General features: G+C 42.4%; 1 protein-coding gene across 2 annotated transcripts in view; it reads right to left on the minus strand.

The window, feature by feature from the left end:
- Positions 1-13,734, minus strand: part of Ankfn1 (ankyrin repeat and fibronectin type III domain containing 1) — a 384,629-nt gene that overhangs the window by 111,572 nt on the left and 259,323 nt on the right. For both annotated transcript variants that reach the window (XM_036197222.1, XM_036197223.1), the window contains exons 6-7: positions 11,367-11,561; positions 9,920-10,033 (exon numbers count right to left, since the gene is read on the minus strand). In XM_036197222.1, coding sequence (XP_036053115.1) covers positions 9,920-10,033; positions 11,367-11,561 — 309 coding nt within the window. The remainder of the gene's footprint in view (positions 1-9,919; positions 10,034-11,366; positions 11,562-13,734) is intronic.

Genomic DNA, 13,734 nt, shown 5'->3' on the forward strand with positions numbered 1-13,734 from the left:
TGAGCTGAGGATCGAACCCAGGGCCTGTGCTTGCTAGGCAAGCACTCTACCACTGAGCTAAATCCCCAACCCAACAGCTTGCATTCCTACCATCAATGAGTAAATGTTCCCTCTCCCAGTGAATCTGCTGTCATTTGTTTTATTTATCTTGGCCATTCTGACTGGGGTAGAGTGAAATCTCAGAGTAGTTTTAGTCTGCATATCCCTGATGGCTAAGGATGGTGATGGTGATCATTTTAAAGTGTTTCTCAGCCATTTGAATTGCACCTTTCGGGACTCTGTTGAGTCCTATGACCCATTTTAAACTGAGTTCTTTATTTTCTTGATGTTCTTTTTTTGAGTTCTTTGTATATTCTAGATATGAACCCTCTGTCCTATGTATAGTTTGTAGCAATTTCTCTCATTCTGTAGGCTGCTTCTTTGCTTAGATGACGGTGTTCTTTGCTGTACAGAAGCTTTTCGGCTTCATGAGGACCCTCATTTGTAGGTGACAGGACTCTCTTCATAAAAGACCCCAAAGACTCTATCAGAAAGCTTCTTGATAAAGACTTTCAGCAAAGTCTAGGCTAAAATTAACACACAGAAATCAGTAGCCTTCCTACATACAAAAGACAAACATCCTAAGAAAGAAACCAGGGAAACAACAGCCTGCCAAAGTGGCCTTAAGAAAAATACAAATACCTTAGAATTATCTAGCCAAGCAAGTGAATGAATTGTATAATAAAAACTTTAAGAGACAGGAGAAAGAAACTGAAGAGACATCAGAAGATAGAAAGATCGTTCATGCTCATGGGCCAGTAGGATTAACATTGTGAAACTGGCCATTTTACAAAAAAGCCATCTACACATTCAGTGCAAACCCCACTAGAATTCCAACACATTTCTTCACATAAATTACAAAAAAACCCTTAAACTTCACATGGAAATACAAAAGATCACAATAATTAAAACAATCTGAAATAATAAAAGAACTCCCAGATTTTAAGTTGTATTATAGAGCTCTGGTAGTAAGATCAACATGATGTTGGTGTAGAAACATACATTGATCAATGGAGTAGAAATGAAGGTACAGACAATTCTACACACCTACAGACACTTGAGTTGTGACAAAGGAGCCAAAAGTTACACATGGAGAAAGAACAGCCTCTTTGGGATAGCTACATTGTAGAAGAATGAAATAGATCCACATCTACTACCCTGCATAAGACTCAACTCCAGATGGATCAATGACTTCAACATAAGACCAGATACCCCGAATCTGGTAGAGTAGAAGTGGAGAATAGGCTTGAACTCATGGCCATAGGGAAGGACTTTCTGCCAATAGTGCAGACTTAAAAAAATCTTAATAAAATCAAAAGCAAGTGAGTTAAGTTTTCAAATTAAGAAAAAAACTAATCTAATCACAAAACTAAAAACAGAAAAATAGGGCTGCAGGGGTGGCTCAGTGGATGAAGTGTTTGCTACACAAGCATGAGGACCAGAGTTGATATCCCTAGAGCCACATGAAAGCCAGGTCGATGTGGTGCTCCCACTGTAATCCTAGCCCTTAGGAGGTTGGCAGAGGGGACTCCAAGGGCAAGCCAATGAGCCAGACTAGATGATTAGAAAGCCCCAGGCTTGGCAAGAGACCCTGTAGCAGTAAGATAAAATAGAGAGCAAGTGAAGAAGACACTTGACATCAGCCTCTGGCCTCCCACACATGTCCCTTACACAGCATGCCTCCACATCCACATGAACACACATGTATACAAGCACATCATACACACATAAAAAAAAAGATTTAATGTTAACATTAAATCTGTAACATTATCTATAAAGTGAGAAAACAGGTTGGAGAGATGGCCCAGCAGTGAAGAGTACTTGCTGCTCTTGCCAAGGACCCAGGTTCATTTCCCAGCACCAACATCCAGTGGCTCACAACTGCATGGGGTAACTCCAGTTCTTGGGGATTCAAAACCCCCTTCTATCCTCTGCAGAAACCCACCATGTGCCATGCACACAAAGATGAACAAGCACACATACATATGCATATAATAATAAATACAGTTTTAAAAATGTGAAATAGGAGCCCGGCGTTGGTGGCACATGCCTTTAATCCCCGCACTTGGGAGGCAGAGCCAGGAGGATCTTTGTGAGTTCGAGGCCAGCCTGGTCTCCAAAGTGAGTTCCAGGAAAGGCGCAAAGCTACACAGAGAAACCCTGTCTTGATAAAACAAAAACAAAACAAAATGTGAAATAGGTTTTAAGTAATGTGCCAAAGGTCAAACTTGACTAGTAAGTAGTGCTTGGATTTTTGTTTGTTTGTTTGTTTTTGTTTTTGTTTTTAGAGACAGGGTTTCTCTGTGTAGCTTTGGAGCCTGTCCTGGAACTTGCTCTGTAGACCAGGTTGGCCTTAAACTCACAGAGTTCCACCTGCCTCTGCCTCCCAAGCACTGGGATTAAAGGCATGTGCCACCACCACCTGGCTAGTGCAGGATTTCAAAGTCAAGTGCATCTGACCTTGGGAATGTGGCCCTCATCCTTTGCATCTCTCTATCCTGAGAAAGCATACAAAACTCAATGGCACAGAAACTTGTGGGCCATGAATTATTATGAAGAAACATATTACAAACTTTCATCAAACAAGAATGACTATTGTTTCTCAGTTGTACAAGCATTAAGAAAATTATGACCATATTTTAGCCCAGAACAAGCATTGATCAGTTTTCACAGTCAAAATGATTTAATTCCTGATCTTTTATAATAAATGTTATAATTTAAAATATACTAATAAAATAGAAAATAAATAAAACATCAATGTTATAATTTAAGAAACAAACAGACAAACCACAAATAAAACAGCCAAATTCAATTATTCTAAGAGGAAAGGCAGGAATAAATATATTTTAAAAATTATTTATTTTACATGTATGGGTATTTTCCCTGGATGTATGTCTATGCACCACATGAGTGCAGTGTACAGAGACCAGAAGAGGGTGTCAGAAACCTTAGGTCTAGAGTTACAGATGGTTGTGAGCCATCATAAGATGCTGGGAATGAATCTGGGTCCTCTTGAAGAACAGCCAGTGTTCCAAACCACTGAGCCATCTCTCTGGCACCAGAAACACACACACTTTGAAAAATAAAGGGTCTGAAGTTACAGAAGCTTAAAAATGACATGGCTGCAGAACTCTGTGCCATTGGTCTTACTTCAGATGAAGTCAGTGATTGAGGAAATGAATAGAATTCAGGCATAACTAACATCTCTTTCTTATACAAATCAAAATAAAATAGCAAGCTAGAATTAAGTTAAAACTTCATTAATTTGATCAAGAGAACCTACTAGAAACCTTCCTGTTGATAGCACACTGAAGGTAAACCATTAAATACAATTTGTCAAAAGCAGAGACAAGAGAAAATTAATCAATGCTCCCTATCCAGTGCTCCTCATCCAATGTATAGGGAACTAGAATTGATGTTCCCCAATGATGGGGGATTTTTTTTAAAAAGGAAAATACTAGGAAGAAAGAGACAAAACTATAATTCTGGAAGATTTGATAAGTAAAAATCTTATGAGATGTCAGACAATGTACTGAAAAGGAGAAGCTAATAGAGATTTTAGTAACATTGCCAATTAAAAATGTAAACATTAGCATTACTCTACTGATAATCACTTAGAGAAAATCTTGAAAATAAAGTTCACTCTTAATAGTCACAAATATTGTGAAATATACTGAGCATAAAATCCAACACAGTGTGTAGAAGACCCACAGAAAGAAAATGATTATACTGTCCTGAACATATACAAACCCAACCTGATTAAAAAAACATGCTCATAGATAAGAAGTCTCTCCATATTAGGAATACAAGGTAAGCCCAGGAAGATTTTAAAAACTGAGTTTGACAAGCCAATTCTAAAATTCAGTTGGAAGAGAAAATGTATGTGACAACAAAGACATTTTGAAATATATTACCAGAAGGAGGGACTTCCCACAATATATTAAAATATGCCATAAACCTACTTGTTGGTATTAGATAAAGACAAATCAATGGTAGTTTATATAAATGTATAGACCCTCCTTCTAGTTAGCCATTCTAGAAAAAAACTGAGGTAGGTAAGATAGAGACATATATGAATATTAAGATTGTAACATGATATACTAGAAAAAAAGTCTAAAAAACAACCCACAGGACTGGATCAGCAGGTAAAGGCTTTTACCACTAAGATTCATGACCTGAGTTTGACTCCTGGGACCTACATGGTATAAGGAGAGAACTGACTCCTGAAAGCTGTTGCCTGGCCTTTATGTACATACATATTGTGGCGTGTGCATGCATATGAGTGTGTGCACACACAAAAATAAATAGATACTTTTTTAAAAAACCCCAACAACCTATGTCCATCAGTAGGAGAAAAGCTATGACCTAAAAATACTATACAACTGTTAAAGAGAATGAAGAAGACCCAAATACATCAGACTAGAAAGAAATATAGTATATTGCAAACTAAAACCTTATCACTAAGTTGAAAAAATATCTAGTTGCAGGCTCAGGTAAGTGGTGTGTTACGGTTTGGCTCTTACTACCCCCCAAGCATCATGCTCTAAATGACTGATCACCAGCCCACGGTGCTAGTGGGGAGTGGTGGAGCCTTCGGGAAATGAAAAAAGCTTTGGGAGGTGAGGGAAATTTATGATCCCCCGAACCTTTAGGAGGTGATAGAATCTTCAGGAGGCAGGACCAATAAGAAAGCACCGAGGCCACTTGGGGTGGGGCATGGCCTTGAAAGGAATGTTGGCAACCTGACCTTTTCTTTTGCTTCCTGTGGAATAATGCTTTTGTACACTGGTTTAATAAAATGCCGATTGTCCAGTAGCCAAGCAGGAAATATAGGCGGGATAAGCAGACAAGGAGAATTCTGGGAAGAGGAAGGCTAAGTCAGGAGATGCCAGTCCGCTATCTATGTAATGGCACACAGCATGTAATGGCACACAAGTAAAGCCATGGAAAACATGGCGACATATAGAATAACAGAAATGGGCTGAGTTTAAGTGTAAGAGCTAGTCAGTAGTAAGCTTGAGCTAATGGCTGGGAAGTTTTAATTAATCTAAGCCTCTGTGTGTTTACTTGAGTCTGAGAGGCTGTGGATCTGATGAGACACAGGAAAACTTCCAGCTACAGTCTCCATTAGGTGAGCAGATAATAGAGCTGAGTGACCATGGGCTGACGTCTCTGGAACTGTAAGCCTAGATGAATCTTTGCTGCTTTGAAGTTAAATCCCTCAGGTGTTTGGTCACAGTGACATGAAGTTGACTAACGTAGGGTGACAATATTTATATTAGATCACAGGAAGCTATGTACTTTTGGATATATAATCACTTGTCACTTAGCCATGGGGATACATTCTGAGAAGGTGTTATTGAAGAAATCCATCTTTGCGGGAACAGCTACCTTGCTGGATGATATAGTCACATAGGCCCTCTGTGGTCCTGGCAGTCTTCTGTTGACAGAAACACCATCCATTATGTGGCACATGGCTGCATGCTTATGTGGATCAAGAAAGAATCTTCAGGGGTCTACATCAAAGTCATAGAGTTGAATTTTGTGGCAGGGGTGTAGGATTCTTGGAAGAGTGAAGCAAAAAACTCTTTTATATTGTCCTTCACTGTATTTTTGAAGTCTTAGTTTTTAAAATTGATCAAATCCACCCCACAAAAAAAAAAAGAAAAAGAAAAGGTAAAAAAAATGCAACTCTTTACAATATAGACTATTGGGAAAAGACTTCAAGGAAGTTTATAAGACTGTTGATGAGTAAGGTGGCAAGATCCTGACACCTCTGTAACGTGAAGGAAAATAGGACCACTAAGGGCCCAGAGGCCTTCACAGCTCAGGCACAGGCTTCTGCACAGGGTGGCTTTCTAGTCCCCCCATTCTCTCATTTACTGGACTTTCACTATCTCCCCATCTTACAGTTAGTCCCACAACTCACTTTTTACTGATGTACCTAAATAGAAGGAAAGCAAGAAAGCAAGCTGATTCCTTGAGTTGTAGATCTTTCCTTTCCTTCTTTATTGCTCTCATCTGTAAACCTTTGGCATCTTCTCCACCTCTCTGAATCTGAACAGTCCAAACTTGTACAAATTGAGTCAGGAATCTTTTTCTTCATGACATTCTAGCAGTGCTTTTCTTGAATAACTAAGCAGCTTTAGGCTTATGCTCGGATTAGTTCTTCAATTAAACATGGAAAATAATTATATTTTTTAATGTGATGTTCTTATTCCTTGTTAGATAAATTTCCTTGAAATTATAAGATACAAGTGAAAAAATAGCAGGAGAAGAAAAAGGAATCGAAATCCCAATCATTGGGCCCTTGTGGCCCATGAAGTCAGGTTCTTCTCCTGTCTTGTAAAAAGATGACCTGATCATGAGGTTTATATCATGTTGACATTATTCATGAGCATACAGTGGACTACTCCATCCTGGAAGCTGAACTGCTCCCAGACATTCTTTGACTTCTAGTCCTCCTGAGACAGAACTTAGAGGTGGTGGTTGAGGCACCAGCAGATATGCTACAAGCTTTTAGAAGGAGCTGGCAAGTCCTTTGAGAGGAAATGCTTGCTTTGTCAAAGTAGTGTGACTAAATGAAGAACAGCCAAGCAATTCAATGATGGAATTCTTGTGCTAAAGATTGAACTCAGACCCTTATGCATCCCAGGCAAGCTGTATCCTTCCCATTGAGCTGTATCCACATGCCTCGTTTTTTTTTTTGAGACAAAGTCTCACTGTATGTTGAAGGCTGGCCTTGAACTCACCATGCAGCCCAGGTTGGCATTGAAATCTGGATGCTCCTGCCTTTATAGCCTGAGTGCTGGGATTACGAGAGTATGCCAGCCTCACGCTGTGGTTTCTAATTTGTCAGGAAACAAGAGAGGCAGAGAAGAGTATATCTAGAATATGGTGGTACTTACACATTGTAGTGTCTATGGCAGCATCTTGTAATTAGCAAGCCACAAGGTGTCACCAATTCAAGGAGAGAGAGAGAGAGAGAGAGAGAGAGAGAGAGAGAGAGAGAGAGAGAAGCTTGTACTGCACCTGTTACAGGATATAGCTTCTCATCTATATAGGCTCCAGTTCCCTCGTCCCAGCCTTGCAAGAAGCAGCGAAACAGCAAAATCATTTTGAAAATGCATTCATTCTGTTTTGGCCTGCAGAAAAATAGCATGCAATCTCCAGACGAGGAGTTCAGGCAGGTTACCCAAGGATATGAAGAAGAGAATGTGGAACAGTGTCCTGGCAGTGGTCCAAAGCATCAGAGCACCAGGGACAACTCTAGCTGCTGTTTGTAAACCACGGAAATGGGGAAGATGTGAGAGAAAGATGCAAAGCCTGCACTGGAGGTGGAAACACCTAGAAATGGCCCCAGTCACTGCAGTGGGTAACAATGTAGATGGGAGAATCCAGAGGCTTCCACTGAGAACCATATTCCTGCCTTCTCAGCTGCAATGGATGCCTTTAATCTCCCACAGTGAGATGGCAGTTGGCCTGGTGCATGACTCTGGAGTCTTAAAAAGGCCCCCAAAGAGATGCTCTACAAAAGCTTTCTGTATATACAGAGAGTCCTCAAAACCATGCTGATGAATGTAAACATATGGGCAATAGAGAGAGCCAGACTCTTCCCCCCCAAATATACATTGGCTTAAGCATAAAGGGGGAAAACATTTAGTTGTTGAGATATGCCTGAGGTTTTGCTGAGCCCAGAAATTCTGGAGCATAGGGTGAGTGAGGCCTTTTTGCCAAACCCCAAATACTGAAGGGTTAAGCTTTACCCTCTAAGCAATTAGATAATTGCTGTTTCATTCTGTGGATTTCTCAATTGTTTTGCCGCCTCCCCCCCCCCCCTTTAAAGCAAACAAAATAATTATCTTTGTCTCAGGGTAATTTTCCTAATATTTCCACAATTAAATAATGACTCCAACCCCTGAATTAAAAACTGCCCATCTGTCTCTGTGGACACAGCAGACGCCAGCTGCTTTAAATAACCCGCCTGAGCGGTCAGGTTAAGGGTTCCATTTGTGTCCTTAGAAATTAACACAAGGAAGCCAGCTTCACAATGTGGCAGACAATTCTATTTATAATGCTTAATTAACCCTCTTCAGTTACTCAGAGCACTCGCTGGCAACCTTTCATTTCCACCTCATCCAAACGCTTCCCAAGAGAAGAGTTAAAATGTGAACACTGGTAGAATTCGCTGGGGTTCTGGTCAAGTATGAAAGAGCTGGGTAAATTAGCTTCTGATAGATCACTAATCACGCATAAGAAGGACATGTCAAGTAGGGCAGCATTAATGAAACATTTCATCAAAATCCTGAGCTGGAGCAAGGTAGAGATAAAAAGTGGGTGTTGTCCCACTGTCTGCCAATCCTGCCAAGTCAGTCTGGGTAGAAGAGAGGATGATAAGGAAAACATGAAGCCATCCTGAGGGACTTCATCTATGGTCCTCTAAGGTTGCTTTCTCTTTGTCACAGAAAATCCAGTGGTCACCAAGTCAATCCATTTGTAATCTCTTACCTCAGACACTACAAATGGAGTGAACTTATCCTGGATAGTTCCAAGCACCCAGAGAGCTAGCACATCTACAGATATGTACAGAATGCTCTTGAGAAGTGGAAAGGAAGGCATGTTCCCTAGGTGGGCAGTTGCACAGCTAGAGAGAGTGGTGGAGACTTGAACACACAGTTTCCTGTGGATCAGCATCCTGGATTAGGTGTAGAGAGCTTTATAAGGCCTTTTCACATGCCCACGTGAGTCAGAAAATCGATTGATGACTTTTCCTTTCCTGTATTCAAAAGTGGGCAGAATGCAAGGACTTGGGCTCTTTTGTGAGCCTCTAAGGAAAACTCTATCATCTGTCATCCCTGGTGTTCATGAGGTGAGGATAAACATGCTTCATGACATCACCGTGACAAGCAGGGACACAGAGACTCAAGCACATAGCAGGGGCTGTGTATGAGGCTGGCTGGCTTCATTATATCATGCCTCATCTTCCTCCCCTGGGGCCTTCCTGTCCTTCACCAGCGCTGCTGCTGTGGCTGGCTCGGGCTGTCACTCCCTTGCTTTTGAACAACCCTCTCTCTCTCTTTAATTCAGACTTGCTGTCTGTCTCCCCCAGTCTACTGTGCACACTATCAGCACTCCAGCCATTTACTTGTGATCTTGTTCCTATTTTATCCAATAGCTCTCCACAGTTTATCACATGAAGTCTTAACTCTCTGGCTTCTGCTTCTATTCCAACCCCTCTTCGCTCTCCACGGCTCCAGAGCAGCCAAGCTCTTATTTCCTACTTCCTCTGTGTGTTTCCTCCTCTAACTGTTCCAGTACTCTTGTGCACTGACAGCTGGATTCATTGTTCCCTCCATGTAGAATTTACATTGTCCCCAATATCTCCCTCCAGCTCCCATCTGTCCTCCAAAGCCACATCTGAAGGCCACCTCCATCCTGGGGACTTTACTGACCACGCCACCATCTTACCATCATCTTTTTTTCTGGCTCTAGTGAACGTCAGTGGGGGCAGTATGTTTCCAAGCTTCCCCGCCCCCACTGATACCCACATTTCAGCCTTTTTGCTCCTCCGATCAGCTCTGTTTTTCTTATGTCCATTATCACTGCCTTACCCTCTGAAGGACAGATGTGCTGCAGACATGAGTGAGATGTTCAATGAGGGAATGGCCGCCTGGTCCTGTTCCATATACCTGTGACTTAGTCTCAGTCACCTTCCTGAACCTTCACGTTGACATGCATGGCTATATTTTGACTTCAGGAACAAAAGGGGATTAAAACAACCCCACTAGTGTGAAACCAGACACTCAGAGCCAACAGTCCATCCCCATGCCCCCATGCCTTTCCAGGAAGGGGCAGGGAGAGAAGAGGGAGAGTACAGTACCTTTGTACCTGGTCACTACAGCTGCATTGACACTGAGGGGTTCCTGGAAGCTGACAGTGAGTGATGTGCTGCTGGTTACCATGAGGCAGGCGTTGGCTGGCGCCTCTGGGGGTCCTAGCACAGAAGGGAAATCATCAGTGTTTTAGCTTCTCAAATCCTTCTCAAACAACGTTCCTGCCTCTTCATAGGACAGTGGGAGCACATACTTTGGAGACATTGGTTTGTAGAGCCCACTAGCTTTCCCTTGTGAACATTTTCCTTAAAAGGTCCTGTGTGTGTGTGTGTGTGTGTGTGTGTGTGTGTGTGTGTGTGTGTACATGTGCTTGCTCCAGAGGAGGATGTAATACATCTTGCTCTCTCACTCTCCACTTTCTTGAGACAGGGTCTCTCACTGACCCTGGAGCTAGACTGGCAGTCTGAAAGCCCAGCAATCCTCCTGTACTTCACTCCAACACAGTGCTGGAGTTGTGGTGTGACCATGCCTCAATTTTTACATGAGTGCCCAGGATTCAAACTTAGGTCCTAGCTTGCACGACAAATGGTCTTACCTGTGGAGCCATCTGCTCAGCCCCTGCATTTGGCATCTAACTCTCTCCCAGAGTCAGCTCATGTGATTGGACATTCTCTGAGGCAGGGGCTTTGAAATGATGGAAGTGACTTTTCTCTTTATATTTGGAATTTTGACTCCAGTTCTTTTAGTTGTTTATATCAGATCTTTTAGGATAAGGGTTTAGGGCTTTGCAAGTGTTTGAGTTGCACATTTTAGTTTTAATGAAATCTTCTAGGATAAAATAAAACTTTATAGAATGAGAGTTTTAATGGTTCACAAACATCTGAGCTGTATGTGTCCTTCCTCCAGGAACTTCACTCAGCAGCGTTCTGCACTGCCAGAGAGGATTAACCTGGACTGTCTTAACCAAGCAGAAAGAACTGGTAAAGAGAATGGAAATGTAGACAAAAGCAGAATTCATGGGCCAGTTGACTATCTTTCTCTGTTGTATTAAGTTCAGTTTATAGCTCTCTATAAAAAAATATACAGTAGAGTTGAAAACACCTTAAACCTGAACTTGAAGCAGAATCTGGACAAATAGGCAAATAAATAATTTTCCAACTCCACAACCCAAAAAATACAGCCACTTAGGCCATCAGACTGTCGGGTCATTAGGCAGTAGGGCGTAGCTGGTGGGAAGTTCTAGATGAGCGGAGATGTGGTGGAGGGAGGCCAGAAGCACCCAGGGCTCAAGGCTGTGGCCAGAGAACCAATTGGGAGCCAGAAAACCAGTCAAGACAAAAGACCCTTTTACAGCCTCCCAGAGCTCTTGCCCCAAACAGACTGACAACAGCCATCTATGCCTGGAGAGCTGAGAAGAGAAATCAGTAAAAGGCCTGGCTGGCTCTAACCGAAGCTCAGCCTTGGTACGTGCCTCCGTCCTCTGCGCATACTCACTGGCGTGCTCAAAGCCGGTTTTCATGCGTCTGTAGAGCCGGTACCTCCACTCCCACGCCTTCAGCTGCTTCTCCTTCTCCGTGTTGTCCAGAGTGAAGCCTTCATTCTCCACCTGGGCAGACAGCTCACTCACCCTGTCCTGAGCCTCCTGGACGAGTGTGTTGAGGTGCATGGCTCGGCTTTCCCGGCTGACGACTGTGAGGAAAAGAGGATGACACGCTCTCCTTAGGAAGTGCGGTGGCTTTAGGCCATCCGTGTCTCTCCTGGAGAACGTGGGATCTGTGTTTCTTATCAACTATCTTACTATAAGACCTAACACCGACATTCACTAGTTAGTGGTAAATTCAACAAAGAAGACATTCCCATTGCTCTTTGGCCATTTTGTCACATCTTCCCAGTGAGCTCCTTCAGCAGAGTTAAGTCATAATTGCGTGGATGACATTTGGAGGGACAAACGTCTGAAAACAGAGGCCCCATCAGGTCTAGAAGGCTGTGGAACAAATTACATTCTACCAAAGTTGATTGTTTTAAAGTAATTTTTGGTGGAATCCAGTTTAAATTTTCCGCTCTTATCCTAGTCTTCACAGCATAGAGAAAATTGTGCATGTGGGTCTTAGTATTAACCAACTCATACATTGCTAGTGAAATGTCTCAAACTGGTGCCACAGTTGAGCTAGTAGGTTCTGATGCCTGGCCCTCCGCACACTGATCTTTGAGTGTGGTCTGGTTACAGGAATGCACCTTTTCCAGAAATATCCATGCCCCAGAGAGCAAGACTTACTAGAGGTTTGCCTTTGGATTTTACTGATGCATCCCAAACTTCACTTGGTTTACATCATGTTGTTTACTCAATCTGCCCTGTGTGGTCAGATGTATACCAGTGGTAGAAGTTGCCCATGCTTGTGCTCGCCTGTGAGGCTGCTTCCTGTGGCCTGCATGGGAGGGTCTGCTTAGGTGGTCACCTGTCACTTCTGAGGAGCCCCTCCCAACTGGTGGCAAGACAGGAGACAGCCTCGTTCTGTGAAGGTGGCTGAAGACCACAGGAACAGGGACATAAGCCAGAGGCAAGGTCTGCAGATGTGTTATTGGAATGTGTTTGACACTCCCTGTGACCAAAACAATATTTCTTTCTGATGAGTGGGAAGCAGAACCCACCCATCTCATTCTTTATAATTAATGGGAAATATGATGAAGATAACTCAAGTGAAAATGTGTTAGGCATATTTTGAAATGGAAATTAGGTGGTTGTATACTCAGATACTCTGTGTTCATAAGCATGTCTGCGTTAATTACAGGAAATGAATACTAATTTATTATTGCCCCTGAGCACCATCAGTCTAAATTTATTTACAGATGAGGTCAACGAAAAATTAGTTGAGTCTTTTTTTTCTTTTCCTTTTCTTCTTTCTTCTTAGGGCTGCTGTTCAGAACACCCGGGACTGTGTTCTGCTGCAGGTTTGGCATGGTTAATGAATGTTGTCGGAGCAGTCAATCATGTACTCAAAATACTGTCACACTCCTTTTTTTAAAGCCTCAGTCATGAGCCATGACAGAAAAATAAACAAATAAATATCAAGCTAAAAAACTCTTTGACTGAGCAGCTACGCTGTGCAGAATTCCCTGGGGAGGCTGAAGGAGGCCAGAATAAATGATAATATAAGTGTCGGGGATGTAGTGAGGCCATGACGGTGTATGAATAGGGAGGTACAGGAGGGGAAACACACGCGCAAGCGCACACACACGCACACACACACACACACACACACATGAGCACACACTCCAGTGGAAAAATTGGCAATATTAGTAGCCTCAAGGTGCAATTTCCTGGAGCAGTTAAGACTGACAAGGCAGTACTAAATGCTGTTAATTTAACTAACTTCAGATTAATGGTAGAGTCTGCTATGACTGAAACCCTCAAACACAGTCTCATTATAGGCTTGCTGGGAAGGCCCTAAATATAGGCATTGACAGTTTAAAACAAATTCGTATACATCTGTGTATTTTTAGACATAGGTTAGGCGTCAGAGCTTGTGTCACAGTCTTCAGGTTGATTAATTGACCCAGTAACTGCACCCTCTCCCCACAGCCCCCTCCTCCTTCCACGCTAAATTACAGAGAAAATGGAGGAATTGTCCTCGTGAAGTTATTCAGTGGGCCTTTTATTGTGAGCCTGGTGTTTGAATTGCATGCATGCGTCAACACTTGGGTGATAGACACATGATTTATAAAAATAAATTTTTCTAATACTATGAAATCCCCCTATTAATTTTTATATCCACAACAGTTATTATGGGTGGGAATTCCAGGTGGCATTGTAGATGGACAGCTTCTCTTGAGGTCTATGAGTGGTTCTCCCCCGCACACTGCC

The sequence above is a fragment of the Onychomys torridus genome, chromosome 8 (assembly GCF_903995425.1).
Source record: "Onychomys torridus chromosome 8, mOncTor1.1, whole genome shotgun sequence".
Taxonomy (NCBI): Eukaryota; Metazoa; Chordata; class Mammalia; order Rodentia; family Cricetidae; genus Onychomys; species Onychomys torridus.